Here is a 26,618-nt window from a genome sequence, read left to right as displayed (position 1 = left end):
GGGGGGGGGGGTTTCAGGTTATGAAGTGCTGGCTTTGCGGTCGTCGACTCCGCGTGGGGAGGCCGAATCTCGGTCAACCGAGTCAGAGCTTGTTGGAGCGACGTTGAATGCGCGATGCGAACTGGCTGTTGCAGGCCCAACTTGGGCTCAGCCACAGCAGCGATGCACTCGTCGGCGTGTTGCGAGTCTATGCTGATCCCGAATCTAGCCAAACGATGTGCATGGTTTCGGGACAGCTGAAAAAAGATGTCGGAAGCACGCCGGTGTCTCGGCTGCGCTTTGGAGCGGCAAGGGGATGACAGCGCCTTTTTTTGGTGGGCGGCTAAGTCAAGCGCCCCTTCATCTCGGCGGAAGCGCCGGAATCCCACGCTAAGCTAGCCGCTCCTCTGGGCTCCTCTGGGCTCCACAGGGTCCACCCAACCGACATCTCCACGGGCGATCTTCAAAGTGGCAGCATTGATTTCCCCTTGTCGCCCATTACAATCCGCCAAGACGCCTTCGCGACATCGGGGATGGGTGTGCAAAGCTGCATGCGCGCTGCAACGGATCGCACGCTTGGCCCGTGAACAATGCACCCACGCACCCACGCATGCACCCTCTCGCTTAATCCCCAGCCGAAAAAAAGCTTATTCTCGACCAGCACACTGATTCGCCCCCAATCCACCTTCTCTCTCCCTCCTGTATGCTCTCGATTCGGCCCGTGAGACCCTTGAATGCCAACGCATGTCGAGGATACAATTACAAACCACTGTGATGAGGGGAGGAATGCTAGCAAGAGAAATTACACATCCATCACAGCGGTACACGCCGAGATGATCAGATCCGTCACGCCATGCAATGGATGCACACCCTCCAACGGCGAGCCGTCCGGCTTGGTGGGCACGGGCACGCCGGCGAGCGAGAGCGCGCCCCATCCCTCGGGCACCATCTCGAGCGTCTTGGAGCCGTTGCAGTAGCCCAACACCACCGGAAACGTGCCTGGCTCGGGCAAGCGTGCATCCAGCGGTGAACATGCCGCCGGCGCAGTCCACGGCGCATCGTGTACAATCGCCGTAATGCGGAACGCCTGTGGGCCACTCGTTGGCGGGGGCGACTCGGTCGTTGAAGCCAGCTGGCTAGCCCCAATCGCGGCGCTGTTCTGCCCGTTGGCACCCGCGCCGCTTCGACCCGACAGTCCCAGCTTTCGCTTCCAATTCGACTGCTCCGACGTCTTGGTCGTGCCCGAGCCTGCCTCGCGAGCCGATGCCAGACTGCCGCTGCCGTTGCTCGTGCTGTGCGACAGCCCTGCTTCGCTCTCGGAGCCCGGCGAGCCCACACCACTGAGCCCGCTCCATGCCGTACTTCTCTGCGTGTCCACAGAGTCGGACAAGCTGCCAAACGGAACAAAGTTGACGCGCATATACCGCACTGCATCCTGCGCTCGCGATCGCCCGATCAGCGGCAGCGGAATGAGCATCGTCAGCGCCTCAGCTGGCACCGCATCAATGCCCAGCAATGCCACCTGCTCGTCCAAATCCAGATACGAAGATCCCTGTGTCGAGGCTACACTGCCCGGGCCTGAGCCAACAGCCCTCGACGGCAGCAGCTTGCTCGCCGCCTGTTCCCGGTCCCATCCGTACAGCGCCGACAGCGTCGTGTGCACGCCCGTGCGGTTGTCCGAAGCTGCATCCGTGCCAGGAGCGCCGCCATTCGTAGCCACCTTGTCGGGGATCGAGCGATCGCCCACCGCGTTGCTGGGCTCGACTGCCTTTTGCGTGAGTGCCTCGGAGCCCCTTCTGGATCCCATGATGGTCGACTCGGGCGAAGCCGGTCGGAACATGGCCCTCTGGAAGCTTTCCAGCGCCGTCTCGGTCAGAGGCGTCGGCCCCTTGCTCGCCACACCCGCACTTGCCTCCGAGCTCTCCCGCGGCATGCGAGCGGGCTGGCTGCCGTTGAGACTCCTGTGCGCGCTGGTCGGAGACGGCAGCGCCGATGCCGAAGGCGACACGCCATTGGCCACCTCGGCTTGCGGGGCTTGGCCATCGGCCGAAGCTGCCGACGACGCGTCCGGTCTGCGCTTGAACCACGAGTTGAGCACCTTGTCCTTCTTCTGCAGAGCGCGCTGCAGGCCCTTGCGGCTGCGGCTCTGCTTGCTGCTGGCGCTCGCAGACGAGGCCGACGCGGCGGTGGTCTGCGAGGTGCCCTGCCACGAATCGGTATGAGACTCGCCCAGGCTGCTGTGCTGCCACGATGTCGCGGCGGATTTCTCCGAGGGAGAACGCTGGCCTGTGCCGTGCCTGTTGCCAGAGGAAACCATGGCGACCGGTGCCGACCTTGGAGGCATGTCTGGCTTGTGAGAGTGGTCGTAGGAGGCAGACGAGGCACTGCCGCTCGCCGACTCGTGCGTCTTGGGCGCCGAGAAGATCTCTGCATCCGACGAGGCGTCGCTTTCGTCATCGCTGCTCGACGTCGCGTCGAACGACGATCGCGGTCGAGGCGAGCGCGAGCGTGCCGAAGGCCACGACTCGCCCGGATGCATGCGCAGGTGCGGATCGCCTGGAAGCGAAGGCGCGAAATCGTCGGCGACGACACTGGAAGCCACCGCCTGGTTGGCCGCGTGCTGTTCGGGCTTCAAGTAGGGTTTGGAGCGCGAGCGACGCAAGGGTACGTGCTGGTGGCGCAGGTAGGGTCGCGATCGCGATCGTCGAAGCACCGGATACACGGGCTGGGGCGGCCTCGGGCTGAGACGGTCTGCAACCAAACTAGCCTGGCTCGGCTTGGATCGCAAGCAGATGTCGGTGCGATACTGATGAAGCGATCGATGCGTCGATGCGTTGGCCAGATAGATGGGCGGGCAAATGCGGCCCGAGGTGGGGCGCAGCAGCCGAAGCTCAAAGCCCGACTTGCCCGAGAAGGGGCGAGAGCTGCGGTTCGACGTTGCAAGTTTGGCCGAGTGGTTGGGAGGATTGTGTGAGGTGCTTGCTTGCGCTGCGGTCTGCGCGGCTTCGTCGAGCCAGATGGAACGTGCGCTGACGACGACGGTCCTCTCTGCCTGTTCGGCATTGGCGAGAGTGTCTGGCTTGCCGCAGGTGATGGTGGCGTTGGGCACGACGACCCACTTTTTGGTCCTGCGCGTGGTCTGAGCGACGGACCACTGGATGCGCTGATGGCCGTTGATGGGGCAGAGGATCTCTGCGGAGAGTTTGCAGCCCTCCCAGTCGTTGAGGCTGCCGACGTCGAGGCTGTGGAAGCCCATCTCTTGGATGGAGAGCACGTCGAGCGGCTCGAGCGGATTGCAAGGCCTGCTGGTGAGATGCGCCCACTTGGGCGTGGCGTCGTAGCTGGCGGAGGTGGGCGATGCAAAGCTGTCCCTCCACTCGATCGGCGTGATGGGCGGCTCGGACGAGTCAGTGGAGTGCTTGGTGTCGGCGCGGACGGGCGACTGGCGCGTTGGTGGCGCTGTGGGCGCGGCATCTGGCTCGGTCTGGAGACCGAGACTCGCGAATCCGCCGAGGACCTGGCCGTGACTGATGGAATAGCCTCGCGGACGGTATTGGTCGGTTGCTTCGGGGCCAGCGTTGCGCATGCGGAGCTCCCTGTCGGCGGCAGCGTTGAGAACGATCTGAGCGGGCATGATCTGACGATAGTCGGAGCACTCTGCACGCAGATGGAGGGAGAAGCTGTCTTCGAGGGCGTGGAGGGCGGGGTAGGTGTGGGGATCGGTTGGGCAGGATGCGCAGAGCTGGTGGAGGTTGAGATCGACGGGTTTGTTGGAGCTGAAGGGGTCGATGAAGCCGCCGAGTCGGGAAGACGAAGAAGAGTTGGGGATGGCGGCGTTGTTGGAAGTGGAGCGGACATGGCGATGATCGGGTGCGGTGGCGGCAGCAGCAGCGCCGAAAGGGTTGGCGAGAGACTGGTTTCCGCCGAGGTCGAGGCCGTCGAGATCCAAGCGGAGCGTCTCTGCCGAGTGGTGGCGCTGGTGGCGGGTGCTCTGGGAGGCGGCGGAAGCGCTCACGGCTTCGCGTTTGCTGCCGGAGCCAGATGCGGAGGACTCGGCGTTGCTTGACTGGTGGATGCCTGTCGCATTGTCGGGTCTGGTGAGCACCAGACTGCTGGAGCTGGCGCTGCCATTACGTCGGCTGCGAGAGCGGGGAGATTGATCCTTGACGAGCGAAGTTGTGGAAGGACTTGCGCGCGAGAAGGAGTTTCTTCCGGTCGAGGATATGGAGCGTCGCGCTGAGGAGACCAAGGATGAGGAGGAAGATGCCGAAGAGGAGGAAGATGCCGAAGAGGGAAGGCCGCCGTAAGGGGTGGATACGGAAGAGGAAGCGACGGAGGTGAGGGCGCGGGAGGCGGAGGCGGCCTGGCTGGATATGGAACGGCGCGAGGGGGCTGGCTCGGAGCGGTGGTTGACGTCGAGTGGTGGACGCGTGGATGTCATTGTTGATGTCGGCACGATCGCGACTGGTCCAAGGCTGCCGCAAGGATGCAAGACGTGGATGCCAGGAAGCTGGAGTCTAGGCAGCGGAGAGCGTGGGTGGGATTGCCGACGCTTGGGTGGGTCTCATCGAGCTGGGTGCGTCATGTGAGGCGATTGAGGTCGACCAAGGCGACTGTGCGAGGATGTGGTGGTGTATGCGCGTGTGCAGACAGAGGCGATGCGATGGTGTCGGATGGAGTGTGGGAGGGGCGTATGAAGGGGGTCGCGGATGGTGGAGCGAAATGGAGGGAGCGTGGCGAGGAGTGGAGCGAGATTGCATCTCGGCTACACTCCGAGCGGCTGCCAAAGCGTCGGCGCGGCGCACCGGCAGAGCTTCAGAGCTTTGGCGAGTGAGTGAGCGCGCGGTGGGGAACAGCGCCGAGTGAGCCCAGCAGGCAGAGGCAGAGAGGCAGAGCAACGCCCCGCCGAGCAGAGAAAGAGAGAGAGAGCGTCACCCAGATTGGGTGCTAAAATTGCACCAAAATTGGACACTCGCGGCCACCCGCAGACTCTCGCCAGGCGCCTTCCCTGCAAAAAAAAAAAAACACCGAAAATTCTGATTCTGGCTCTGGCTCTGAATCTGCATCTGCATCTTGCCGAGCCAGCCATGCACGCCCAAGAGATGCGGAGTCAGACTGATGGCTGCGACTCTCCGCTGCACAGCGCACACTGCGCATTCAATGAGACCCACTAAGCCGGACTCCGCCTTTCCTTTTCTTAATTGGCTTCTCGCTTCGAAGCAGAATTCGGCCAAATCGGACTGAGCGCCGAGCCACTCGCTCGGTGGGGCCTGTGGTGACCGCGAGCATCGGAGGTGCGCCCCCGACGAAAGGCGTGATCGTGGGCCGTGCGTGGCTGGCTGGCGAGGGAGAGGCTGAGAGGATGCGCGTCGGTTGCTTGGATTCGACGTCGCGGTTTGAAATCCGCGCGCGAAAATGGAGCAGACAATCGAGCCTAACCAGTGCCTGCAGCAGACGGAGAGCGAGGGAAAATAGGGTTCGATTCGCATTGGAATCGCATTGTTGTCCCAGCCAATCGGCGCGTGGATGCATGGACCTGAAATCTAGACCCGCTTTTTGCTTCTTTCTCTTTTTGGTTCCTGTGGCTCTGCTCCTGAGCCCGCAAACAACTAAGCAAATGGCGTTCGGATGGGCCTTCCGTCGGGTGAGATCCATTCCCAAGCCGTCGGTCTTGGCTTTGGCCCTCTTGCGCACTATTTGTGGCTCGTAGGCACATCTGGATCGGGAACACACCGCGCGATCCATCAAGCGCTCACCACAACTCGATTCGGACCACTGCAGCAGCAGCAGCAGCAGCAGCAGCAGCAGAGAGCCAATTTCTGAACCATCGGAAAAGTGGCTTCCGAACGGGTTGTTGCGGCTTGTGCAACGCGTTCTGCAGTGTGAAAAACTTGCGTTGCGCTCAGCTGCCCACCCACTCGCGTCTGAGGAGCCGTGGTTGCATGGCGGCATGAATGCGATGCAGCCACGGGACATCCCAACTTGCAAAACAGCCTTGTCCTGCGTCTTCGGTGCAACGCGTTGCAGATCGCACGCACCGTTTCCAGTGGAACCGAGGTTGAGCCTGAATGCACCCACCGCATGGCAACTGGTACACCCGCTTGCGGGTCTCGGTCCAAGCGCAGCTACTGTATAGCCACGCAGCGACGGAGTTCACCACTCGACACCGCTCAAAACTTTGTGCGGAGGACCAAAACTCTACGCCACCACATCCAGCCCACCCAACCAGGAACATGGAGCAGGCACTCGCCCAACGCCGCGGAATACAGTGGGATCGCCTCGTCGGGAGGCCCAAAAGGAAAACCGAAAAAAAAATCAAAATCCCATCCCGTTTTCGGTAAAGGAAAACCCCAACCCCGACTGCATTGGTGAGCGCCGTGCTTCACCGTAAGCGAGCTGTCATGCTTCCAACCCCCGCCTGCCGAAACGCTTTCTTTTTTTCGACTTTCTCCCTGCCCACCCTTGTACCGCAAATGGTGCTTGTCGTCGCAGCGATGGTACAGCCTGGCCCCTCTGCGGTGGCGCTACAACAAGAGTTGCTCTTGCACAATGTGGCCAGTCTGCCACACTTTGGCCTGCTGCGATCGATCGAATTCTTGCGGCGTTTGCGAGACCGTCTGCGGCCTCGTAGCGCGGAGACACAAACGATCTCGTGGGTTGCAAAAAAAAGTCTGAGGGTGGCTTGGATCCCGAGGTGGCGCTTTGTTGAGCCACTTTCGCTCCATCCGCACCAGGCTTTGTGGTGCGTCCGACATGACCGCACCTCTGGATTCGGTGCTGCGACTCGGCGGGCTCGATGACATGGCGACGCCTTACCGCTCGAGCCTGGGGCGACACTGTCAAATTAAAGCTGAAAATTCATGCTGCGTTGCCGTTCGATGCAACGCTCTCGCTCACAATGACGCTATCGCTCGTCGGAGTTCTGGCTTGCGTCGTTTCGGTTCCCACGAATGCTGGCTCACGCTGTTGGCCGATTCGATCGTTCCACTCCCGCAATGCGGCCCGCAATGCGACTTAGGCGAGACCAACACCCCGTTGCCGCACCCAACTCATCCGCTGTACAGTATGCAATTCTTCACATCGCGCGCGCGCGCGGGGCTGGCGCGGAGCTCAATCCAAATGCAAGTGGGTCGCCGAGATCGTCGGCCCGCCCATCGCTTCACCCACATGCTGCCTTCCCCCGCCCTCGCTTAGATAAGTCGGCGGCGATCAAGCTCGTCCGAGCCTTCCAGACGCCTGCGTGCCTGGCTCACCCCGTCATCTACATCGGTCCTGTCCGGACGACTTGCTTCCGCTGTTTGCCCGGTATATGCTTGTGATCTGTCCGACGGGAGCCGTCTCGGACGGGAAGCGGTAGAGCTTCCACACAAGCAAACCTGTGTAGCTTGGTCTCCGACCCAAACACGGACCAGCCAAGACGGCTTCCAACCAATCTCACCGTGATCGATCTAACAAGCCTGCTGAACTTGAGCTGAGGTCTAACATTTTGAAATTTGGAACTTCTCCACCAATTCGAGCGTGCGAATTGGTGGGCGCCTCACGTGACGCGCAATTTTTGTGTTCGAGTGGGAAATTTTGGCTCCAGCTCCACCACGGCCTTGCTAGCGGCGCAGGACCCTTTCACCATCCCACCTAGCTTCTCGCCATCACTGCACCATCTGCGCCGACATTACCAGCACACACACAACCTCTCGACAGGGCTTTCCCACAGCATCGCTTGACAGGCGCAAGGCTTTTATTCCGAACTTCTATCGACCTATACCCAGCGGCGTGTCGCGCTTCAGCTCGCCACGATGCAGTCGGACGATGTGATCTGGACGATCATCGGGCACGAGTTCTGCTCGTACAAGATCAAGTCCAAGACGCACTCTACATTCTGTCGCAACGAGTACAATCTGACCGGGCTGTGCAATCGACAGTCGTGTCCGTTGGCCAACTCGCGCTATGCGACAGTGCGCGAGCGCGAGGGCATCGTCTATCTGTACGTCAAGACGGCCGAACGTGCACACTCTCCCAAGCGTCAGTGGGAACGCATCAAGCTGTCCAACAACTACTCGCGCGCTCTGGAGCAGATCGACAAGGAACTCATCTACTGGCCCAAGTTCATCACGCACAAGGCCAAGCAACGTCTGACCAAGATCACGCAGTACCTCATCAAGCTTCGCCGCATCAAGCTCAAGGAGGAGGAACAACCACAGCTCGTATCGATCAAGAAGAAGACAGAGCGTAGGGAGGACAGGAGAGAGTTCAAGGCGCTGAAGGCTGCAAGGCTGGAAAAGTCGATCGAAAAGGAGCTGCTGGAGCGTCTCAAGTCCGGTGCGTATGGTGATGCACCACTCAACGTCAACGAGGACGTTTGGATGCAGGTGCTCGAGAACCGAAACAAGGAAAACAAGGATCTCGACCTCGAAGACGAAGAGTCCGACGAGGAACTCGAAGAGGACCTCGAAGAGATGGACCGTATGATGGAGGAGGAGTTCGAGGACGAGGAGGGTGTGGGTGACCGCGAGTTCGTGTCCGACGACGATGAGGATGACGACGAAGATGACCTCGAGGACCTGTACGATACGGACGGCAACACCATTGCTTCCGACTCGGATGCCGATGACGATGACGACAGCGACGATGACCAACCCAGCTCTGGCAAGAAGCCCAAGGGCCCCAGCACAGCCCCCACCAAGAAGGGCAAAAAGCCCCCGCGCGCAGGAAAGAAGGGCCCCCAGATCGAAATCGAGTACGAACACGAAACCGAACCCCTCACCAAAGAAGCCCTCGCCAACTGGTAACCACCTCGCCCTCACTTTCGCATCGCCCTGTCACTCGACTTCTGCATCCGCTCTGTACTTTAGCCCCGCTCACCCCCACATTCGTTTTCAAGCATCTTTGGCGACTTCAACTCCAGTCTCAACATGCGCGTCTTGCACCTCGAACACAAACCGAGCCTTGGTGAGAGCGAAACCGTTGGGATTTTTTTCCACGCAAAGAAGCAAATGAACAGAGTGCGACGAACCAGCAAAAGCAGTGGTGTCGCCAGGCGCGGGACTAAAGCGAAACAAACGAAAGCAACAAAAGAGCGAGAGTTAACCCCCACCCTTCAGCCCAAGGCGTCCGGTGGTGGAGTGAGAACGCACAAAATACACAAAACGAAGGCGAAAAAGAGAGTGTGGGGTGCCGACTTAGTAGACGCCGCCGTAGGCGTCTTCGGGGTCGGCAAACGAGCTTGCGGTCGAGACGGGTCTCTGGCCAGCAGAGAGGCCGGCGTTGGCGGGGACGAGGTTGCGCACCTGGAGCTGCTGGCTCGCATCGGCGTAGTGGTGCTGGGGCGCATGGTGCGGGGCCGGGTTGTCAAAGGGATTCCTCATGGCGCCCACGGGCGAGGTGGCGGCGTTCGAGAGCATGTCCTGCGAGCCTGCGCTGATGCGGTGCGATCCAGCGGCACCAGCCACGTCGCCGGGCAGAGCATACGTCTGCTGCACGTTGGGGATGTCCGGAGTGCCCGAGCGGCCCTCGGACGTGCTAGGTCGACCGGCCGTGTCGTGGGTGGCGGCGTGGTGCGGGCTCGCCGCGCGGTTGAGCGACGACTGGTGCGCCAGACCCGCAGCGAGCGCCTCGGCGGCGCTGATCGATGCGTGGCGGTCCGCCGAGTCGCCACCGGACGACACGGAGGCCGAGCCAGCGTGGCCGGGGACGACGGCGCCGGGCACAAAGCCGCCCATGCCGGCGTGCGAGCGGTCGAGGTGCGCATACGGGTTCGCCACGTTCTGCTGCTGACCGCGTCCCACACCGGCGATCGAGTACGGGTCGCCGCCAAACGCCGCCAGCGGCGGCAGCTGCGGCGCAGGCGACACGCTGCGCTGCTGTCCGAATCCAGGCTCCTCGAGGTAGTGCTCAGCGGCGTGGTGGTTGGCAAACGCCGCAGTGGGCGGTGCATGGTAGTCCGAGTGCGGCGGCATGGCGGGCATCTGGTTGGCATAGTCGCCGTCCTTGTAGTAGCCGCCCACCTGCGGGGCGTTCTGCTGCACGCCCGCGGCGTGCTTGGCGAACATGGTGGGTGGGCGCGGGCCGCCCTCGTTATGCACCGCCATGGCACCCATGGCGCCCGCGGCGCCGGCGCTGATGCCCGACTCGTACTGGGGCGCGTAGTTGTTGTACTGGTAGTGCTCGGACATCTCGGGCGACATGCCGCCGGCGCCGGCGTGGCCGTCGTCCGAGTCAAAGTGGTCCGGGATCATGGCCGAGTGGCGCTGGAAGGCGTCGCGGTCAAAGGGGTTGGCCTCGTACGGGTCCTCCTTGGACTTGTACTTCTTGAAGAGGAAGCCGACCAGACCCGAGAGCACGACGACGCCCACGAGCGCACCGGCGACGATGCCGATGATGGGGCCAGCGGACGACGACGACGACTTGGGCGATGCGGATGCGGTGGCCGAAGCGATGCTCGCCGTCGGCGTCGAGGTGACCACCGCGGTGGCGGTGATGGGCACGAGCGAAGTCGAGGACTGTTGTTTCAAGAAAAAGGGAGAAAGGCGTCAGTAAAGTCATGTTCGACCGGACAGAGGCAAGAGGAAGCAAGAGAGGTGAGTGCGATTGGGGGTCGTCCGAGAATGCAAGGGTCTTGAAGAGATGCGCGGGGTTTTGTGTTTGCGAGTGGCATATTCGGTCAGAGGTATGATGCGTGTGTATGATCTTTGCGGCGAAGCGCATGTGGAGAGGGAACGAGCGCGGGGAGGAAACAAGTGGTAGGAGGCAACAAGCAAGCTAGAGGACATATGATCTGGGACAACAAATGTAGGAAAACCAACCGAAGAAGAGTCGTTGCGCGTCGATGTGTCGTCGTCGTTCCTTTCCGAGGTGGTCTGTGGCTGCTGCTGCTGCTGTGTGGCTGTCTCGCTGTCAGAATGGACACTAACCGAAGAAGTGGAGCTGGAGGAGGATGTGGACCTGGTGGAGGAGGAAGTGGATGTGGATCTTGTGCTGGAGGAGGTCGAAGTGGAGGACGAGGAGGTGGTGGAAGAGGTGGAAGACGACGAGTCGGGCAAGCCGCCGAGGATGCCGCCTAGGAAAGGGGACGACGAGGAAGACGAAGTGGTGGTGGGAAAGAGGTTTCGGCTGAGCGAGGTGGAGGTGGCGGTAGGAGTGGGACGGCTGTTTCCGTTGCCGTTGCCGTTGGAACCACGCGTGGTGGTGGGGGTGGCATTGCTGCTGTCGGTGGACGAAGTGCCGTCGTCGCCGAGGCCGCCGACGCCCAAGGGAGGAGCATTGGAGCCTCTGCCAGGGCCGATGCCGTTGGCGCCGTCAGCCTGACGGGCAAAGAGGGCGTTGTCATGGATTTGGTCGTCGACAAAGGCCCGGACGGCGTGAGCGAGCTCGGAGCCGTCGTCGAGGATGCGTCGCTTGTGACGACGCATGCGCGGTGCATTCTGGTTGATGGCTGACATGGTTATCGCAGTGGTGTCGACGAAGCAGATCAAGAGTCGAGCCTGGTCAGTGTAGAGTCGATGGTTGTTACAAAAGAATGTGGGGTTGGGTCGTCAAGAGAGAGGCTGGGGACGCTGAAGCTGGAGGGATGGTGGAGGTGCGTCGTGAGCGTGGGGTGTGGTGGACGATGTTCACGTGCCTGCCGTGAACGTCGAAGGAAGTGCGGGATCGTTTGGGGAGGAGGGATGGTGGGAGTTGCGAACGTGAGGATGGAGGTGAGGAGGCAGGGCAAGGAGGGAGGCAGTCTGGAGCTGGCATGAATGGCGGGCGGACGGGCACGCTTGGCAGCGACAAAAAAGGGTCGGCTTCAAAGCGCCTCTCGTCTCGATGGTCTCTCGCGACAGAGGGTGGGAGCAGGGGGGAGCAGGAGGAGAGGACCATGCTGAACTGCATTGCATTCCAAAGCGCACCTCTGCCCTTCGGCTGGGCCGCCTCGCTCTGTTCGCTCGCCACCTCCTGAATGCCGACGCCAGCAGAGCGCGAGCAGAGCAACGCAACGCGAGGTCAAAGCAAGGCAAAGCGAGGGGCAGCGAGGGGCCAAAGCACGGGGCCGGGTCAGCCGAGCCTCGTCCTTGGCCAGCGGCTCGTGGAATGCCAGCTGCACCTGCGCTGCGCGCCCGCCGAGCGCTGTCTCAGTGCGAAAATCCAGCAGTGTTGGGTTTGGGAATTGACAGCTGGCGGATTTGCGCGACTTGCTGTTCCAGTGCCTCTTGCCTCACCCTTTTTGCGATGGCTCGGACGCGTCTGCGCGTCGCTGCGCTTTGGCTCTCTTCAAAGCCGGCCAACCCGACTCGGAGCTTGAACCCAGTCGAGGCAGCCAAAAGAAGCCTTCTCTTGTTCTGCACCCTTTAGGGCCCTTTGTTGTTGCTCTCTCTGCAGTCCGAGACAGAGGCTCGGCGGATCCTCCCTTTGCTTTTGGGCACCGCGCTGCACATTGCTGCAGAGTGGGAGGTGGGCCATGCGGCGTGTTATTTTCGGGGTGCTGCTCATCCACCCCTGCACTCTGGCTCGCTTCCTTGCTCCCTCCTCGCTCCTCGCACTCAGCTGCCGGCGTTTTTTTGCTCCCCTTGCTCGACCGAGCCCTTTCTCTTTCACTTGGCGGCGGTGACAAGTTCTGCACCGTGTCGATCACACGGCTTGGTTGCAACAACTTGGCCCGCTCCAGATCGACACTCGGCCTTGAGCGGGAATCAGCCCTTCATTCCACGGCGTATGCTGCCAGTGGCGTCTCATTTCGACCTTCATACCGACGCCGCGCGATTGGGGCCCCGACCACATTTCATTCCGACACGACCGCCTTTTCGACATGACCCGAACAGGCGGACTACGGACGCGAGGTGGGCGTGTCGGTGTCCATGCTTGCGGCGAATTCTGTGTGGTTGCCAGCACATCATCGCGTACTGTGGTTGCAGTCTCGCCTAGCGAAGCCTTAAATGTTGCGTCGATCCCGCGCGACCTCATCGGCCGAGAGAGTAGCGACAGACTTGATGAGCGCCTGCAGGATCGACAATGCTTCAGATGCCGTGTCGTGGCAGCCGAGGCACGAACGCATATGCGAAAATGTTCTCTGCAGAACGTCCTGCGCTCTTTGTCTTTAAGCGCCGACATTTAGCGCGCGTCCAACAATCCATGTTGAAAAAAAGAGGGAGGAAAAAAAGGGCCCAATAAATGCTCATTTTGCATAGCCCGTGTTAGGTGTTCTCACCGTAACAAAGCGCATCCGCGAGCAGATCGCCATATGGCATCCCTTCGCAACTGCAAGCGACGCAACACCAACAGTACGACAGTCAAGACACAGATCGAGTGACAACAGATGCGAATGGCGAGAAAGCATAGATAGCACACAGAGACTACACGGCAGGAGCCTACTTGTTGTGCCAGAACAGGTTCCGCAAGCTGCACCGAAAGCAAGCGCATGTCAGTACGAATTGCGTGCGAGCATGATGATGCACCGGAAACTACGTACCTGTCCCACTTGCCTGCGTTGTGGTAGAGATCTATCTTCGCCAAGGAGGACAAAGTCGCGTCAAAGAGTCAGCGTCCAACTACGCCACGCCGTCAGGGATATGGAGGAGAAACGTACAGTCCATGCTGTTGACCATGCCGGTTTGGATGGTTTGGCGTCGGTATTCGTGGAGCCACATGACGACACCCCAGGTGATGGTGGCGTATGCGGCGAACCACGACTTGTCCGTCGGTTTGGGCTTTCCTGCCGGCCAGTCCGCTGGCGTCTGCGCACGTGGCAGGAACGATGCAATGATTCGAGACGACGTATACAGCACAATCTACTCCCAACAAAAGTCAACCCGTCAGTCATTTGCTCTCCTCTCGATGATGGGTTGGGGACTTACCTGTTCGTTGACGGGTGTTCGTTCACCAAAAACATAGTAGCCTCCGATAAGACCTGCAACGAGACTGTGCCATTGGGGAACGGCTCCTTTGCCGCCGGTAGCTTCGTAGATGCGTCGCAGTGCGATGGTGAGGAACTTGTACAGCGGCGTAAATGTGCCCAGGTTGAGCGCATGCTGTTTGGTAGCGCGCAGGATGAAGGCGAGCTTCTCGCGCGGGGTGCCTCGGCCAAAGAGGAACGTCATCACCAGCGCGTGTGGGAACCGAATCTTGGCTCCGTACACAATACCATTGCGAAAGCCCTTGACCACCGTGAAGAAGTCATGATAGGCCGGATTCAGCGCCACCTGCGTAAGCTTCTTTTCCAATGACATGGCGATTCGTCTGCGTAGTGTTCGAGGCGTGCGAGGATTGAGGCCGGGTTGTGTTTCGAGCTTCGATGCGTGGCGGGTCTATGCTGCAGATCTATACGTTGTTCAAAACCTGACGTAGCCTGATACAATCCGATCGAATGAGTGGGATGCCTCTGTGCCGAAGACGGTGACGGTGACGGTGATGACAAGAACAGAGACCAAGCTCAAAGATGGACGCAGTGCAGGGAAGAGCGTCTGACAGCTCGGCGTGGCTGCTCGGCCCAACCGCACCTGCATCCCTTCCGTCCGGTCCACAAATTCAGCCGGATGCGCCGTCTTTGCCTCCACCTCTCTCTCCCTCTGCAAAACCTGCCCCGCATCTCCTGGCCCACGCGCGCCGATGCATCCAGCCAAACCAAAATCAGCGTGAAACCCTCCCTCTCTCCCCGCATTTCTCCCGCACGAAAAGTCCACTCCACCGCCAACCCTCCTCCTTCTCCTCCTCTTCCTAGGAGCAAAACGCACGGCAGACCAGACTACAGAAAACCGTTTCGCATTTTAGCAGACAAGTGAGCAAGAGACAAAATGCGCTAGGCAGAGCCGACTTCGAGCCAGCAAGAAGCCAGCCTACAACAAAGTATGCGCGAGAGCGGCGTGACGCAGCAGGGCAGTAGAGTCGACGGAAGCACAGCCGCCGCCGACCTGAACCCTCCTGCCATCTGCTGGCCACGCGAGCCATGCAAGCGTCAGAGAAGCGAGTGAAGCGAGACAAGAAGAAAGAGGGCAGCGCAACCCGGCATCCAGACATCCACGCACCCCACAATGGGAGCGCGCGTCGTCGAAGCTCGTGGTGGCACCGCCCATCGCGAGCCACGAGAGAAGCAAACTAGAGATCAACACAACAAAGCAAAGGCGGTCCGAGCCGAAACAAAAAAAAGGAGAAGCAGCAAGAGCGAAAGAAAGAGAGAGAGGGAGAGCGGCGCGAGGGAGCGTGGGCGCAGAACGCGCAAGGAAAAGGGGAGCCAAAGAAACCATTACAGCACAAGAAAAGGAGGGAGCGACGGCGAAGCTTAGCGCGACTGGTTGCCGTGGTCGATCATCTCGTTGTAGCCCACCACCTCTTCCTCGTTGAGCGACGAGCCAGCGACGCTCGAGTGGCCGCGGTGGTTGGCGGCATCCGGAGTGTAGAGCGACCTCGAGCTTTGCGCCGACGTCTCGACCGCGCTGCTGCCGGCGCGCAGCGACGCGTAGTGCTTCATCGCCTCGTCCGGCGACGCAAAGTTGGACGGCGGTGCCATGCCCGTCTGCGCCGACACACCAGCACCAGCACGCTCGAGATGCGCGACAGCAGCGCCGTTGTTGCCCGAGTGCTGGTAGTGCATGTGGTCGATGTACGAGTCGGCGCTGCCGCCCGAGACGCGGCGCGTGGCGTTGGGGCCATCAAACATGTCGTGGCCGTCGCTGCCCTCGCGGCCAGACTGCATCATGCTGAGCGCCGGGTAGGAGAGCATCGAGTTGCGCGCGTTGGCGTCGAGGCTCTGGCGCATGCGGTCCACATCGTTGGCGCCGAGCGGACGCGGGCCGTCGTTCTGCGTGGGGCTCATGAGCACCTCGTCGTCGTCGTCGTGCTGCTGCGGGTTGCGCAGCTCGTCGGCCTCGGCGTAGATGAGGCCGTCCGAGAAGCGCGAGCGGCGCACGTCCTCGCTGGCGCGGTAGCGCGCGTCGAGCTGCGGCACGGCGGGCGCGTCGGGGTCGTAGTACGAGTCGACGAGCTGGGAGCGGCGCATGTTGCCCTGCTGGCCGACGCGCGGCAGGTGCGACGAGGAGCGGCCGTGCGCATCGCTCGAGTTGGCGTAGCTGATGCGCGAGATGCGGTCGCCGCGCGTGTTGTCGGCGAAAGAGATGCGCGAGGTGCGGTTGCCCTCGTCGTAGATCGACATGCCGCGCGGCCTCGCCTCGCGCATCTCGTCGTCGGTGGCAAAGGCGGGTGTGATGTCGTCCATCTGGCGCGGGATGCGCGCGCCGGCGCCCCGACCGGCAAAGTTGCCGGCAGCTTCCATGTCGCGCGAGGGGCGCGAGAGGTAGGAGGCGGGGCGGGTGCCGGCGACGGGGCCTGCCGAGCCGTCGCCGCCGGTGGTCCAGTCGACCGAGATCCTGCTCATGCGCTTGTCCATGTGTTCGGCCCAGTCGACGGTCTTGTTGTGGCGCTTGATGTGGAGGCGACGGACGAGCAGGCCGAGCACGACGCCGAGCACGACGAGCGGACAGACGATGGCGGCGGTCTTACCGGCGGGGGTGAGGTGGCCGTTTTCGAGGAAGGCGGTCTTGACCGAGTTGGTGAGCTTGCCAAAGTAGGTGGCTGCCTTGGACTCGCCGCCCTGGTCGGGGACGTTGTAGTTGGCGACAAAGGTGGGGCCCATGGGGTTGGACGAGTCCCAAGGCTCGTTGCCTGCGGGGACGATGTTGAACGAGACGGGTACGGACGAGTTGTGTGCGAGGTCGCGACCCCACCAGCGCGGGTCGAGCTTTGTGTTGTAGAGCTGTGCGGACTTGGGGATGCCGGTCATGACGTGGATGGGGAGGAACTGGTCGGGCATGGAGGGCGAGTAGACGTAGATGTCGATCTTGGAGACGGAGGCGTCGAGGCACGACTGGTCCCACTTGATCTCGGTGACGTTGGTCACCTGGACCTGAGCGCCGCTGGCGGGGGCGACATAGAGGCCACCGGAGAGGCAGTTGGCCGAGTTGTCGATGGTGGAGGAGGACTGGCGCTTGACGATGCGCTTGGTGTTGTTGGGCTGCACCTTTCGCTGCTTGAGCTGGTGTTGGTGGTGGTGCATGTGGCTGCGGGTGTCGAGCGTCATGGTGGGCAAAGCAACTCTATCTCACAGAGGTGAGTGTAGGCGGGTGTCGAGTCGAGTATGCGGCTAAAGAGGATACAGTAAAAGAGCGTGGGCTGGGCGCGGTGTCGATGAAGCTGATGCGAAGGTGCCGACCTGGGCTGTGCGACGAAACGAGCCGGAAAGAGAGTGTAAGAGCCGGACAGAGGGGAGGGGAGGGACGTGGTGATGAGAAGGTCGGGAGAGAGAAACGCGATGGTGGTGGGAATCAGGCAGGCTGGCGAGCGACGATGGCGTGCAGTCGCAGCGACGACGATACGAAGGGGGGCGGCGGGCGGCGGGCGGCGGGCGGGGGATCCTCAGCCAAAAGCACAAAGGGGGGGGGGGGGCTCGAGCAAAGGCAGCAACAGCGAAAGAGCAGCGGACGAAAAACAGGATCGACAGGGCTCAGTCTGAAATCATTCGCTCCCTCCCTGCTTCGTCGGCTCGTGTTTGCAGCCGAGCCAAGCGTTCGACGACGATCTGCCTCGAGCAGATGAGCGGAGGCAGCCAAACAGGGGCTGGCGGGGGAGCCGCACTCTCACGCCATGCCAACGGGTGGATCCCCCCCCTTCATCCCCCTTCATCAAGCGGCTCGTCCGAAACACACACAGAGACAGAGCCCAGTCAGCCAGAGCGAGCCGAGAGCGCGGAGGTGCCGAGGGCGACGCGATGGGAAGCTGGGTCTCGAGGCTCCACACCAGTGTCGGCCCCACTGCGCCTTGCTGAGTCCGCTCGGGCGACTGGGCCGAGGCAGAATTGGTTCGAGTTCTCGCGTTCCTCGAGCTCTTTGGCAGTGTCCATTCCATCTGTCAGAAAGGGATCGACGACCCACATTTGACTCGAATTCTTCGTCGACCTCGCTCGACGCGTGTCCCGCGCCAGCCACGCCAGCCAAAATACCTGCTGGCAACAATTACCCGCTGCTGCTCATCTGCCGCCAAATCAAAGGGCTCGGCTGCCGTACCGTAGCTCGAAACTTGCGAACAAAAGGGCTGCAGACTCGTGCAGCTGCGCGGAATTCCGTGTGTTTCGAGCCGTGCATGCGTCGGTCGAGGCATGCCACCGCCAAGGCTTTCCCAGCCAGCTCGACCAAGCTCGACCAAAAAGAAGAGCTTCCGTTCGGTGCCTGCGACGTCGGCAAGCGATTCAAAGGGCAAAGAGCTACGACTCGGCTTCGGCTTCCTCGACCTTCCTCTCTCGGCCGCCTCAAGGAGAGCCTCGCTGCTGCTCCGTCTAGCTCGTCAGAGCGTCCAATGCGCCGTATCAAGTTTGGGCCATGCCCAGTCCATCACGACTCGACATTACTGAACCGCACCACTCTACTGCAACGCGGCTTCGGTTGCTGCGTTCACATGTTGCCAGGAACAATGCACACAAAGGGCACCAGCCAACTGAACTTAGAGTGTCAATCAGCTGCATCGCTCCTTCCATGTTGTCTGCAGCATGCACCGGCTGCATTGCGAGCTGCGCGTCGGCTGTCGGCCGGTGGCATGGTTCACAAATTCGTTGAGTAATGTCAGACCCTACAAGCACACACTGTGAGAAATTACAAGCCAAGTTTTCGGGAATCGGCGGTTGTAGCTTCGGCCAACGACCCTGAAGAAGCGCTCGAAAAATTCTCGGCGGGGATGGCGAGAAAGGCTTTTTTTCTCGGTCCTGCGCAGGAAAGCGCAGCAGAGCGCCTGGATCAAGTTGGCAGCCCCACACGCCATCCTCACCGACCGACACCACCACCGCCACCATCTTACGCGGCACCCAGACTCAAGATGGCAAAGAAAGGAAAGAAGTCCGATTCGGCGGCTGCGTCACAAACAGCCGCAGAGGCCGCCGCGCCTGCTGCCGCTCCAACTCCCGCCGCCGGCTTTGACTCGGAGCTCGACGCCTTCTTCAAAGCTGCCCCTCCCGCGGCACCTGCCATCATCCCGGCTGCTGCGACAACGCCCAAGCCTGCAGCTTCCTCTCCTTCGGCAAGCCGCTCGGCACCAGGTCCGTCCAACTCCAAGAAGCGAAAGGCCGCCCAGCCAGAACCACAGGAGGTGCTCGAGCAAGACGACGATGACGAGGACAGCGAGCAGGAAGACCACGAGGAGGAGGCAGAGGATGACGACGACGTAGAGATGGAAGAGGGCGATGGCGACCTTTCGAGCATCGACGAGTCTCTCGACGACGAAGGCTCGCTCCTTTTCAGCAACAGCGAAGACGACGCCTCTGACAAGGACGGCGACGACGACGTCGACGCAGAGGACCAAGAACCCTACGTGCCACCCCAGCACGAATCCGTGTCCAAGTCGCAGACCACCCAAGACGCCAAACCACGCAAGAAGACCACGTTCAAGGAGGAATCCGAGCCGTCCGAGCTCCGCGATCAGCGCACGCTCTTCATCGGCAACCTCCCCATCGAGACCGCACAGTCGCGCCCCTTGCAGCGCAAGCTCGTCTCTTTCATCGAGTCCCTCTCTCCCTACCCCATCCTCACCAAGGCTGTCGGCCTGCGTTTCCGCTCCGTCGCCTTCGCCACACCCACCGTCCACCTCGACGCCGATGACGACGAAGACGACGATGCCGCCAAGAAGAAGAAGGCCGGCAAGGCAAAGGAGCGCAGCCAGAACTACCGCGAGGCTCTCGCTGCCGTCGAGGGCGGCGACAAGGCACAGGCTCCCCTCACCGCACAGCAGAAGCGCAAGATTGCCTTCATCAACAAGGATTTCCACGAAAAGGCAAAGACCGTCTCGGCGTACGTCACGATCGCACATCCCAAGGCGGTGCTCCAGCACCTGCACGACATCACCCCGGCCAAGGCCAAGGCAAAGGATGCACAGAGCGAGCCGATTCAGCTCGACGACAGGCTCACCGGCACCGTGCTTGCCGCGCTCATCGCCTCGTTCGCCGACGGTCAGTCGTTCGAGGGTCGCCATTTGCGCGTCGACCTCGTCAAGTCCATATCGCCCAGCGAGGTGCTTACCTCGGGTCTCGAAAAGGTCAAGACGTTCGATGGCCAGCTCGTCGGCTCGAGCAGCTCCACCACCGACCCCAAGAGCACCCTCTTTGTCGGCGGCCTCGACTTTGAGGTCGACGAGGAGGAGGTGCGTGCCTTCTTCGAGGCCATGCTCGTCGACGAGCTCGGCGAGGCGGGCGAGGCCGTCACGCTGCCCGTGGCGGGCCTGGATGGCGAACCGGCGCCCAAGGAGCTGCTCGATGCTCTGTCGCGCGAGTTCCCGATCGTGCCGCCCGAGAAGCGCAAGGTGACCGACTCGGTGGTGCGCAGTGCCGAATGGGTGCGCTCCGTGCGTCTCATCCGCGACGCGGCCACGCAGATGGGCAAGGGCTTTGGCTATGTGCGCTTCACCTCGCAGCAGTGCGTCGACGAAGTGATGGCCGCATTCAATGCCGAGCAGGCCTTCCTCGAGTCGGTCAAGGGGCCCAAGGGCAGTCTTGGCGCCTCGGCTGCCATCGCACAGGGCGGCAAAGAGTTCAAGCGTCGCTTCAAGCTGCACGGTCGACCCATCCGCGTCGCTCTGTGCAAGTCGCAGACGAAATCCACCACTCCAGCTCGGCGCAATGCGAACGCGGGCGGGGATGCGGAGCCCACGACGCCGCAGCGCAAGTCGCCGCGCTACGAGCGTTCGAGTGGCGCACCTACGCCCAACGGCACTTCGCCCCACGCGCTCGCGGCAAAGCGTCAGCGTCCCGGTGCGACCAAGATCGTACCCGGCAGCCCGAGTGCAGCGCGCACGGCCGACAAGGCCGACATCGCCAAGAAGGCCGAGCTGTACGCCACGCTCTCCAAGGACCAGCGCAAGCAGATGAAGAAGGACGATGCCGACCGTGTCAATCGCCGCATGGCCAAGAAGAACAAGAAGCTCGCAGACGGCGCACACCCCGCACGCCGAGACAGGTCGCTTGTTGCAGAGGGCGAAAAGGCCAAGACCAAGGACAAGGTCAAGCTGCGCCAGCCCACCGCTGCCTCCCGCCCCGCCAACAAGGCCGGCGGTCGCGATGCAAAGCGCTTCAAACCCTCGGGACCCAAAGCCTCAGGCTCCGGTCCCAAACGTGGCCCTGCCAAGTCGAGTTGATTTCCGCCCACTTGAGCCTACATTGTTTCATTTGCCTCCCCGCGGCTCTGTTTGACAGTCATTGCAATTCCACACTTTCACACTTCCACACACGATCGTAGGGAAGCATGACGACTGGTTAAGAGGTACAAAAGATGGAGCGAGCATGTCTTGAGGGTGGATGGTGCTATGCCTTGGCTTGACGATCCTGTTCTTCAAATTGCCTCTGGAGCGCTTGGCTGATCTTGCTTTTGGCGCGGATCTTTTTGCCATGGAAGAAGAGCACGAACGGTACCACGCCCAGAATGGCGCCCAGGAAGGCCGAGAGCGTGCTGGCCCACTGATAGCCGAGGCCGCGGTAGAGCCGTTCTACAAATAATGGAAAAATGAATCCGAAGAGGTTGCGTGCGAAGCTCTGGGCTGCGAGTGCCGAGCTGGCGTAGGTGAGGTAGGCATCGGCGAGGTAGTTGAACACAGCCAGGTAGATGTGGTAAATCGCCACCATGAGTGTTGCGACTCCAACAACTGGCCCGGCGATCGAAGTGTGCGGGAAGCTCGTCCAGGCATAGATGAAGCAGCCGAGGGGAAAGAACACTGCGCCAGCGCAGGCGAGGTACAACCGTGCCTCTGGACCTCGAGTGGCAAAGTTCTTGCGGTACAGATACTCCTGAATGGGGTTCATGAGGTTTCCCACCACGCCGGCGCCTGCGATCGAGATGAAAACCAGTCCGGTCTCTCCGGGGGTAAAGCCGTGCTGTGCAGTGACGAGGCCGATGGAGCTGAGGAGCATGTACATGAATCCCCAAGTAAACGCGATCCAGAGCGAGAAAAACGTCACGATCGGCTCCTTGACCAGAAAGATCAGCGGTCGAGTCAGCGAGTTCTTGATGAGCACGCTCAACGATGCCCTCTCCAACTCGGCACGGGCTTTGTATCGTCCATCGCCCGTAGTCTTGCGCAGCTTGGCGGCTCGTCGAGTCAAGATAATGCTGCCTCTTGTTTCGCGCAGGAAGAGCAGCAGTAGGATGAGGATGAAGCCAGTGTAGATCGCCTGGATGTACTGGATCCATCGCCACCGCAGGCGTGTGTTTTGCTCCACCCATCCTGCCCAAACCGGCCCTATGCCCGTACCAAAGATGGCGCCCGTGGCGAACAGTGCCATGGGCTGTCCGCGCTGCTTGCTGTTCCAGATATCCGCAATACTGCCACCGACCATGGTGCTGCCCGTGCTGCCGAATCCGCCCTGCAGAAAGCGCAGGATGATGACGGTGGGCAGATTCTTGGCGAATCCAAGTCCTACGAACAGGACAGTGTAGCACAGATGGCACACGATGTACATTGGGTTTCGGCCAATCACCTCGGACAGCGGCGCGAGCACGAGCGGCGGCAGCGCAAAGCCGAGCGGGTACACGGCGATACCGAGCAAGCTCAGCTCGTGGTTGGTGATGCCCAGATCGCGTTCCATCGACGGGATACCCGGCACGTACGCCGAAGCGGTGGCGGCAACTTCGGCGGTAAACAGCACGCCGAGGATGGTGATGCACCACTTGCGCGTCGTCGAAAAGTTGAACGGATTCTCCGGATCGTCCGGTGGAAAGTCGACCCAGATCACATCCGCGTCTGCCTCGGCACGAAGTGCAGCCGGATCCGCCTGTGGAACCTTTTCAAGATCCTTTTCCGGCTCGACGCCATCCGCCGGTGCGGTAGCAGGGTGGAGTGAAGCGTCGGTGTTGGGGTCGGGCCTGCGTGGTTGCGCGGTGTGGTCGACGTATGTGGAGAGCGAAATGGGTGAGTCGTGGTGGGACGAAGCCGAATCCGTGCGCGACCGGGACGAGGATGCTTCGGCGGTCATTGTGAACGGAGTACTCGCACCCTCGGATGCGTGGTCTGCGTGGTCTAGCGAAAGCGGCTGCGATGACCGTGGTGCATGTGCGTATTGATCCGTCGACGAGCCGGCTTGTGTTGACATGGTCCTTGGGTGCGACTTGTATCCATGCGTCGATCCCAGCGTCTAGATGCCGTACAGAGGGTTTATATATCGGAGGGAAAAGGCCGCGCTGCAAACGACGGCTGGCGATGGTGTTCGTAAAGCAAACCGGCGTAGCACCCGACGGAGGATACTGTAGCCCGGACATGCACGACGGAGCGCGGTGAAAAAGTCGGCTGAATTGGCGTTGAGCGTTGGGTTGGACCGGCGCTTCGGCAACGGCAACCGCAAACGCACGCCATGGCGGCTACACCTGCGTATTTGCGCCCTGTCCGACGCATGTCCATCACGGCGGATACCGCGGACACAAAAAAAAAAGTGACTCTGACAAGCCCGGCATCTGACTCGCATCCGACCCTGTTTGCTGCAGGCACCCTTGTCAACTTTTATCGATGTCCAATCACACCTCCTCTTCTCCATGCAACGATACTATCCGGTAAAACTTGTTGTTGATGCGCAGCAACCAGCATTCGAAGCTCCGTTCGACTCCTCTCCGTACAACGCCGCAGCCAACGGCGTGAAAGATAGCCGCGGCGGCGAGGCTTCGCCAACCAAATGCCGCGACTGCGTATCTGTGCTCCCACCGGCTTCACGGCAACTCGCCAAGTCCGGACGGGCCAATCTGTCAAGTGGGAGGACGTTCCTGGGTGATGATTGAGGCTATATATTTACAATGCTAACGCCATTTGTATCGACGGGGGTTTAGCTCAGTTGGTAGAGCGTTCGCTTAGCACTTGTCTAAATTGCGAAAGGTCGCGTGTTCGACTCATGCAGTCTCCACTCTCCTTTATTTTTGGCATTCATCGAGGCTTTTTTTTTTGGCCCATCATCCTTCGTCTGGTCAATCTCACGAGACGCTTCACATCGCTGCCAGACTCTGGTTGATCATGATCGAATTAGACGAATCTGTTCTGCGGTGACTGATAGCAATAACATTGTCAACGGCGGTGTTGGGGATGCAGCTGGTCAGCCCTGCGTTCGAAGGCGTCGATCATCTGTGCGCTCATCTGCTCAAACACGTTGCCGGCCACAGCGCCGTACACTGGGTTGCGAAAGGCATAGACCAGGCTGAACTCGACCATGGTCTGCGCGCGTCCCTCTGCACTGGGCAGGGGGTGGAAGGTCCACCTTGTCTCGAGAAACGAAAACACCGGATTGGGCTGGACCGCCTCTGCAACCACACTGCGCTTGTCGTTAGCGCCGCTGGTCATGGTGACTTTCGACGTGTACGTCTCGGAGAACCTGCCGAACCCGACCGTCAGATCGGCGAGTACAGCCGGTGCAGTTGGTTGCTGGGGGTCGGCGGAACCGAGGACGCGAGAATCTTGGCAGTAGGGTACGAACTGCTTGTACGCATCCACGTCGGCGACGACCGAGAACAGCGTGTCTGCTGGGTGCGAGAGCACCTTCGACGTTTCGTACACCGTGCGTCCGTGCGCGTCCCGATACGACCGACTCTCACCATCGCTCGAACCGGTGGCGGACGAGATGGCGCTCGATGCAAGCTTGCCCAGATCAGGCAGCCCGAAGAACGTTCGCCTCTGGATTGCACCACCGGAAAGAGACCGAGGGGTGGGAGCACGGCTTGGGGTCCAGAGACTCCTCTGTTGGCCGCTCGACGATACGGCTGGCGTGTGGTGCGTGTGAGGCGAGGCGGGTCGTGAAGCCGGCTGCAAAGGCGCATGCTGACCAGCCGAAGGCCACGGTCTCGACATGCCTGCACCAGGCGCTTGCGCCGAACCGCCCGCAACCGTTTGCGCATACACGCTGGCGTTGAGCGACGCCTCGTCCCTCCAGCCTGCGAGCTTCCTGATGCCGTACACATCCACCACGCCAAACGCCTCGGGATCCTCAATCGCCGCACACACCGCCTTGGCCACGGTGTCGATGTGCAGTGGAGGCGTGGTGAGCAGACGCGCCACGGACTCGGACGCACCACCACCACCACCACCACCTAGACGCGCGATAAGCTGCGCAGGCGTCGGCAGCGGTAGAGGGAGCGGCGGCTTGCGATGCAGTGCGGCCGACGCCTCGAGGATCGCTGCCGGGAGCGTAGAGCCCGGCCGCGTGTGAGGGTGGTACAAAAGTCCCGGCCTCAAAAACACCGGTCGCACCAGACCCTGCGCGGCGTCGGAGCGTGCCTGTCCATGGGATGGCGAAGCGGAATCGTTGACGGGGTCGTCTCGGAGCTCCTGTTCGAGTCCTGCGCCGTCTGCGTCCAGGATGGCTTCCGACTGGTCGCGAGTGTGCTCGCGCTGGGGTGCTTGGAGATGCGACGCCAGCCGTGCGATGGCCGCCTCCGCCTGACGTTTGGTGCGGATGTACCTCGCATCCACGACCGGCCTGAACAGGTCTTCGGCCGAAATGTAGACGAACGGAGCTGGCGTTGACGCTGCTCCTCCCTGCCTGGGCGCTAGCGCACGGCTCCTGAGCGACGAGAGAAAGGTATGTGCGACCGCAATGGCGCTATCACGGTTCATGTGCTCGTAGCTAAACCTGCCCTGTCTCGCCGACGGGCCTGCACGCGTCCTCGAGTCATCGAGCGGATTCGAATCTGCGCCCAGATTGGGCAGACGAATCCCCCAGCCCTTGACGACGCCAGCGATGGCATTGCGCACCGGCGACGCGCTCGACGCCTTGGACTTGTAGTCGGACTCGAGCAGGATGCCGACGGTGTGCACGGCCGCCGTGGCCCTGTCAGCGAGATGCGCATACGACGACGGATCGAGAGCATCGGCTGCATGCCATTCGATGTTGGGGCTCGACGACCACGCCGGGCGATGGCCAGCCGGAGTATGGTAGGGCGTACCCGAAGGCGAGATGGAGAGCACCCGCCAGCCCTTTGCGAGCGCCGCCTTGGAGATGGCGCTGCCCAGGAAGCCTGCGCCTCCGACGACGAGCAGGGTATGCTGCATGGCGAAGCAGCAGCGGCCAGTTGATGCCTGGCTAGACGATCAGAGAGGATGGAATGCTGAAGTGAAGAGGGTCCAGCGCCGGTCGGAATTGACAAAATGTGGAGTGAAAGCGAAGAAGAAAGGTGCGGCGGAAAAGTCATGATTATGTAAAAATCCGATGCTGCACCTTTAGCCAAGCATCCGCCGTGCCGATGGACAGCCGCGCGTGGAGAGCCAACAGACCCTGCAGCTGTCGTTGGCGTCGATGTGCATCGAGCTGCTTCTGCCTCCTCTGCGCAGCTCTGCGCTGTGTTGATCTGCCAAAGACAAATGGTTCGAGCGCACGGATGTGTGCCTGTGAATCAAGTTCGGCCGGGTGCTGCGCCTTGCTTGGTGGGGCTGGATGCTCGACTTCGTAGCAGTGGATGCGTTGCTGACCGAGCACCTTTGTTGGAGGGCGGTTGGCTGCCTCGCTTAGCGATGCATTCCACCATCGGGCGGCGCTTGAAGTGCGCGTGTGTATGAAGTGGTACCGTAGCCAGATTCCGCGCGCCATCGCATGACAGGACCGACGTCAGGAGGTGGCTTCCGTCTCCGCCTCCGTTGCCCGTTGGACGCGCGCGCGCTTCGCCGCCAGCCCATCCGAA

The 26,618-nt window shown here is 61.4% G+C and overlaps 8 protein-coding genes and 1 non-coding gene across 9 annotated transcripts; 3 read left to right on the top strand and 6 right to left on the bottom strand.

Moving 5' to 3' along the window:
• Window positions 1-781: 781 nt before the first annotated feature.
• Window positions 782-4,420, bottom strand: PAN0_017c5444 (uncharacterized protein; the record flags this gene model as incomplete). The annotated part of the gene is made up of 1 exon (XM_014799019.1): window positions 782-4,420. One exon carries the CDS (start codon window positions 4,418-4,420, stop codon window positions 782-784), a length of 3,639 nt encoding a protein of 1,212 aa, XP_014654505.1.
• A 3,352-nt stretch (window positions 4,421-7,772) lies between these two features.
• Window positions 7,773-8,765, top strand: PAN0_017d5443 (mak16 protein; the record flags this gene model as incomplete). Its single annotated transcript, XM_014799018.1, has 1 exon — window positions 7,773-8,765. One exon carries the CDS (start codon window positions 7,773-7,775, stop codon window positions 8,763-8,765), a length of 993 nt encoding a protein of 330 aa, XP_014654504.1.
• A 390-nt stretch (window positions 8,766-9,155) lies between these two features.
• On the bottom strand, window positions 9,156-11,414 carry PAN0_017c5442 (uncharacterized protein; the record flags this gene model as incomplete). Its single annotated transcript, XM_014799017.1, has 2 exons — window positions 9,156-10,475; window positions 10,779-11,414. 2 exons carry the CDS (start codon window positions 11,412-11,414, stop codon window positions 9,156-9,158), a joined length of 1,956 nt encoding a protein of 651 aa, XP_014654503.1.
• A 1,469-nt stretch (window positions 11,415-12,883) lies between these two features.
• On the bottom strand, window positions 12,884-14,177 carry PAN0_017c5441 (peroxisomal membrane protein 4; the record flags this gene model as incomplete). Its single annotated transcript, XM_014799016.1, has 4 exons — window positions 12,884-13,046; window positions 13,421-13,451; window positions 13,538-13,685; window positions 13,806-14,177. The coding sequence occupies 4 exons, from the start codon at window positions 14,175-14,177 to the stop codon at window positions 12,884-12,886; spliced, it is 714 nt and encodes a 237-aa protein (XP_014654502.1).
• Window positions 14,178-15,226: 1,049 nt separating this feature from the next.
• On the bottom strand, window positions 15,227-17,020 carry PAN0_017c5440 (proteophosphoglycan 5; the record flags this gene model as incomplete). The annotated part of the gene is made up of 1 exon (XM_014799015.1): window positions 15,227-17,020. One exon carries the CDS (start codon window positions 17,018-17,020, stop codon window positions 15,227-15,229), a length of 1,794 nt encoding a protein of 597 aa, XP_014654501.1.
• A 1,784-nt stretch (window positions 17,021-18,804) lies between these two features.
• PAN0_017d5439 (nucleolar protein 12) lies at window positions 18,805-21,111 on the top strand (the record flags this gene model as incomplete). Its single annotated transcript, XM_014799014.1, has 1 exon — window positions 18,805-21,111. One exon carries the CDS (start codon window positions 18,805-18,807, stop codon window positions 21,109-21,111), a length of 2,307 nt encoding a protein of 768 aa, XP_014654500.1.
• Window positions 21,112-21,277: 166 nt separating this feature from the next.
• PAN0_017c5438 (drug transporter) lies at window positions 21,278-23,059 on the bottom strand (the record flags this gene model as incomplete). The annotated part of the gene is made up of 1 exon (XM_014799013.1): window positions 21,278-23,059. The coding sequence occupies one exon, from the start codon at window positions 23,057-23,059 to the stop codon at window positions 21,278-21,280; it is 1,782 nt and encodes a 593-aa protein (XP_014654499.1).
• Window positions 23,060-23,773: 714 nt separating this feature from the next.
• PAN0_t017d0001 lies at window positions 23,774-23,857 on the top strand. The gene is given in 2 exon segments: window positions 23,774-23,810; window positions 23,822-23,857. It is a non-coding gene; the product is annotated as a tRNA-Ala (tRNA).
• A 158-nt stretch (window positions 23,858-24,015) lies between these two features.
• PAN0_017c5437 (mitochondrial protein) lies at window positions 24,016-26,527 on the bottom strand (the record flags this gene model as incomplete). The annotated part of the gene is made up of 2 exons (XM_014799012.1): window positions 24,016-26,019; window positions 26,159-26,527. The coding sequence occupies 2 exons, from the start codon at window positions 26,525-26,527 to the stop codon at window positions 24,016-24,018; spliced, it is 2,373 nt and encodes a 790-aa protein (XP_014654498.1).
• Window positions 26,528-26,618: the final 91 nt, after the last annotated feature.

This window comes from Moesziomyces antarcticus, assembly GCF_000747765.1.
Source record: "Moesziomyces antarcticus DNA, scaffold: scaffold_v10017, strain JCM 10317, whole genome shotgun sequence".
Classification (NCBI taxonomy): Eukaryota; Fungi; Basidiomycota; class Ustilaginomycetes; order Ustilaginales; family Ustilaginaceae; genus Moesziomyces; species Moesziomyces antarcticus.
The sequence above is the reverse complement of the archived record's forward strand: the minus strand, read 5'-3'. Positions and strand labels throughout refer to the sequence as shown.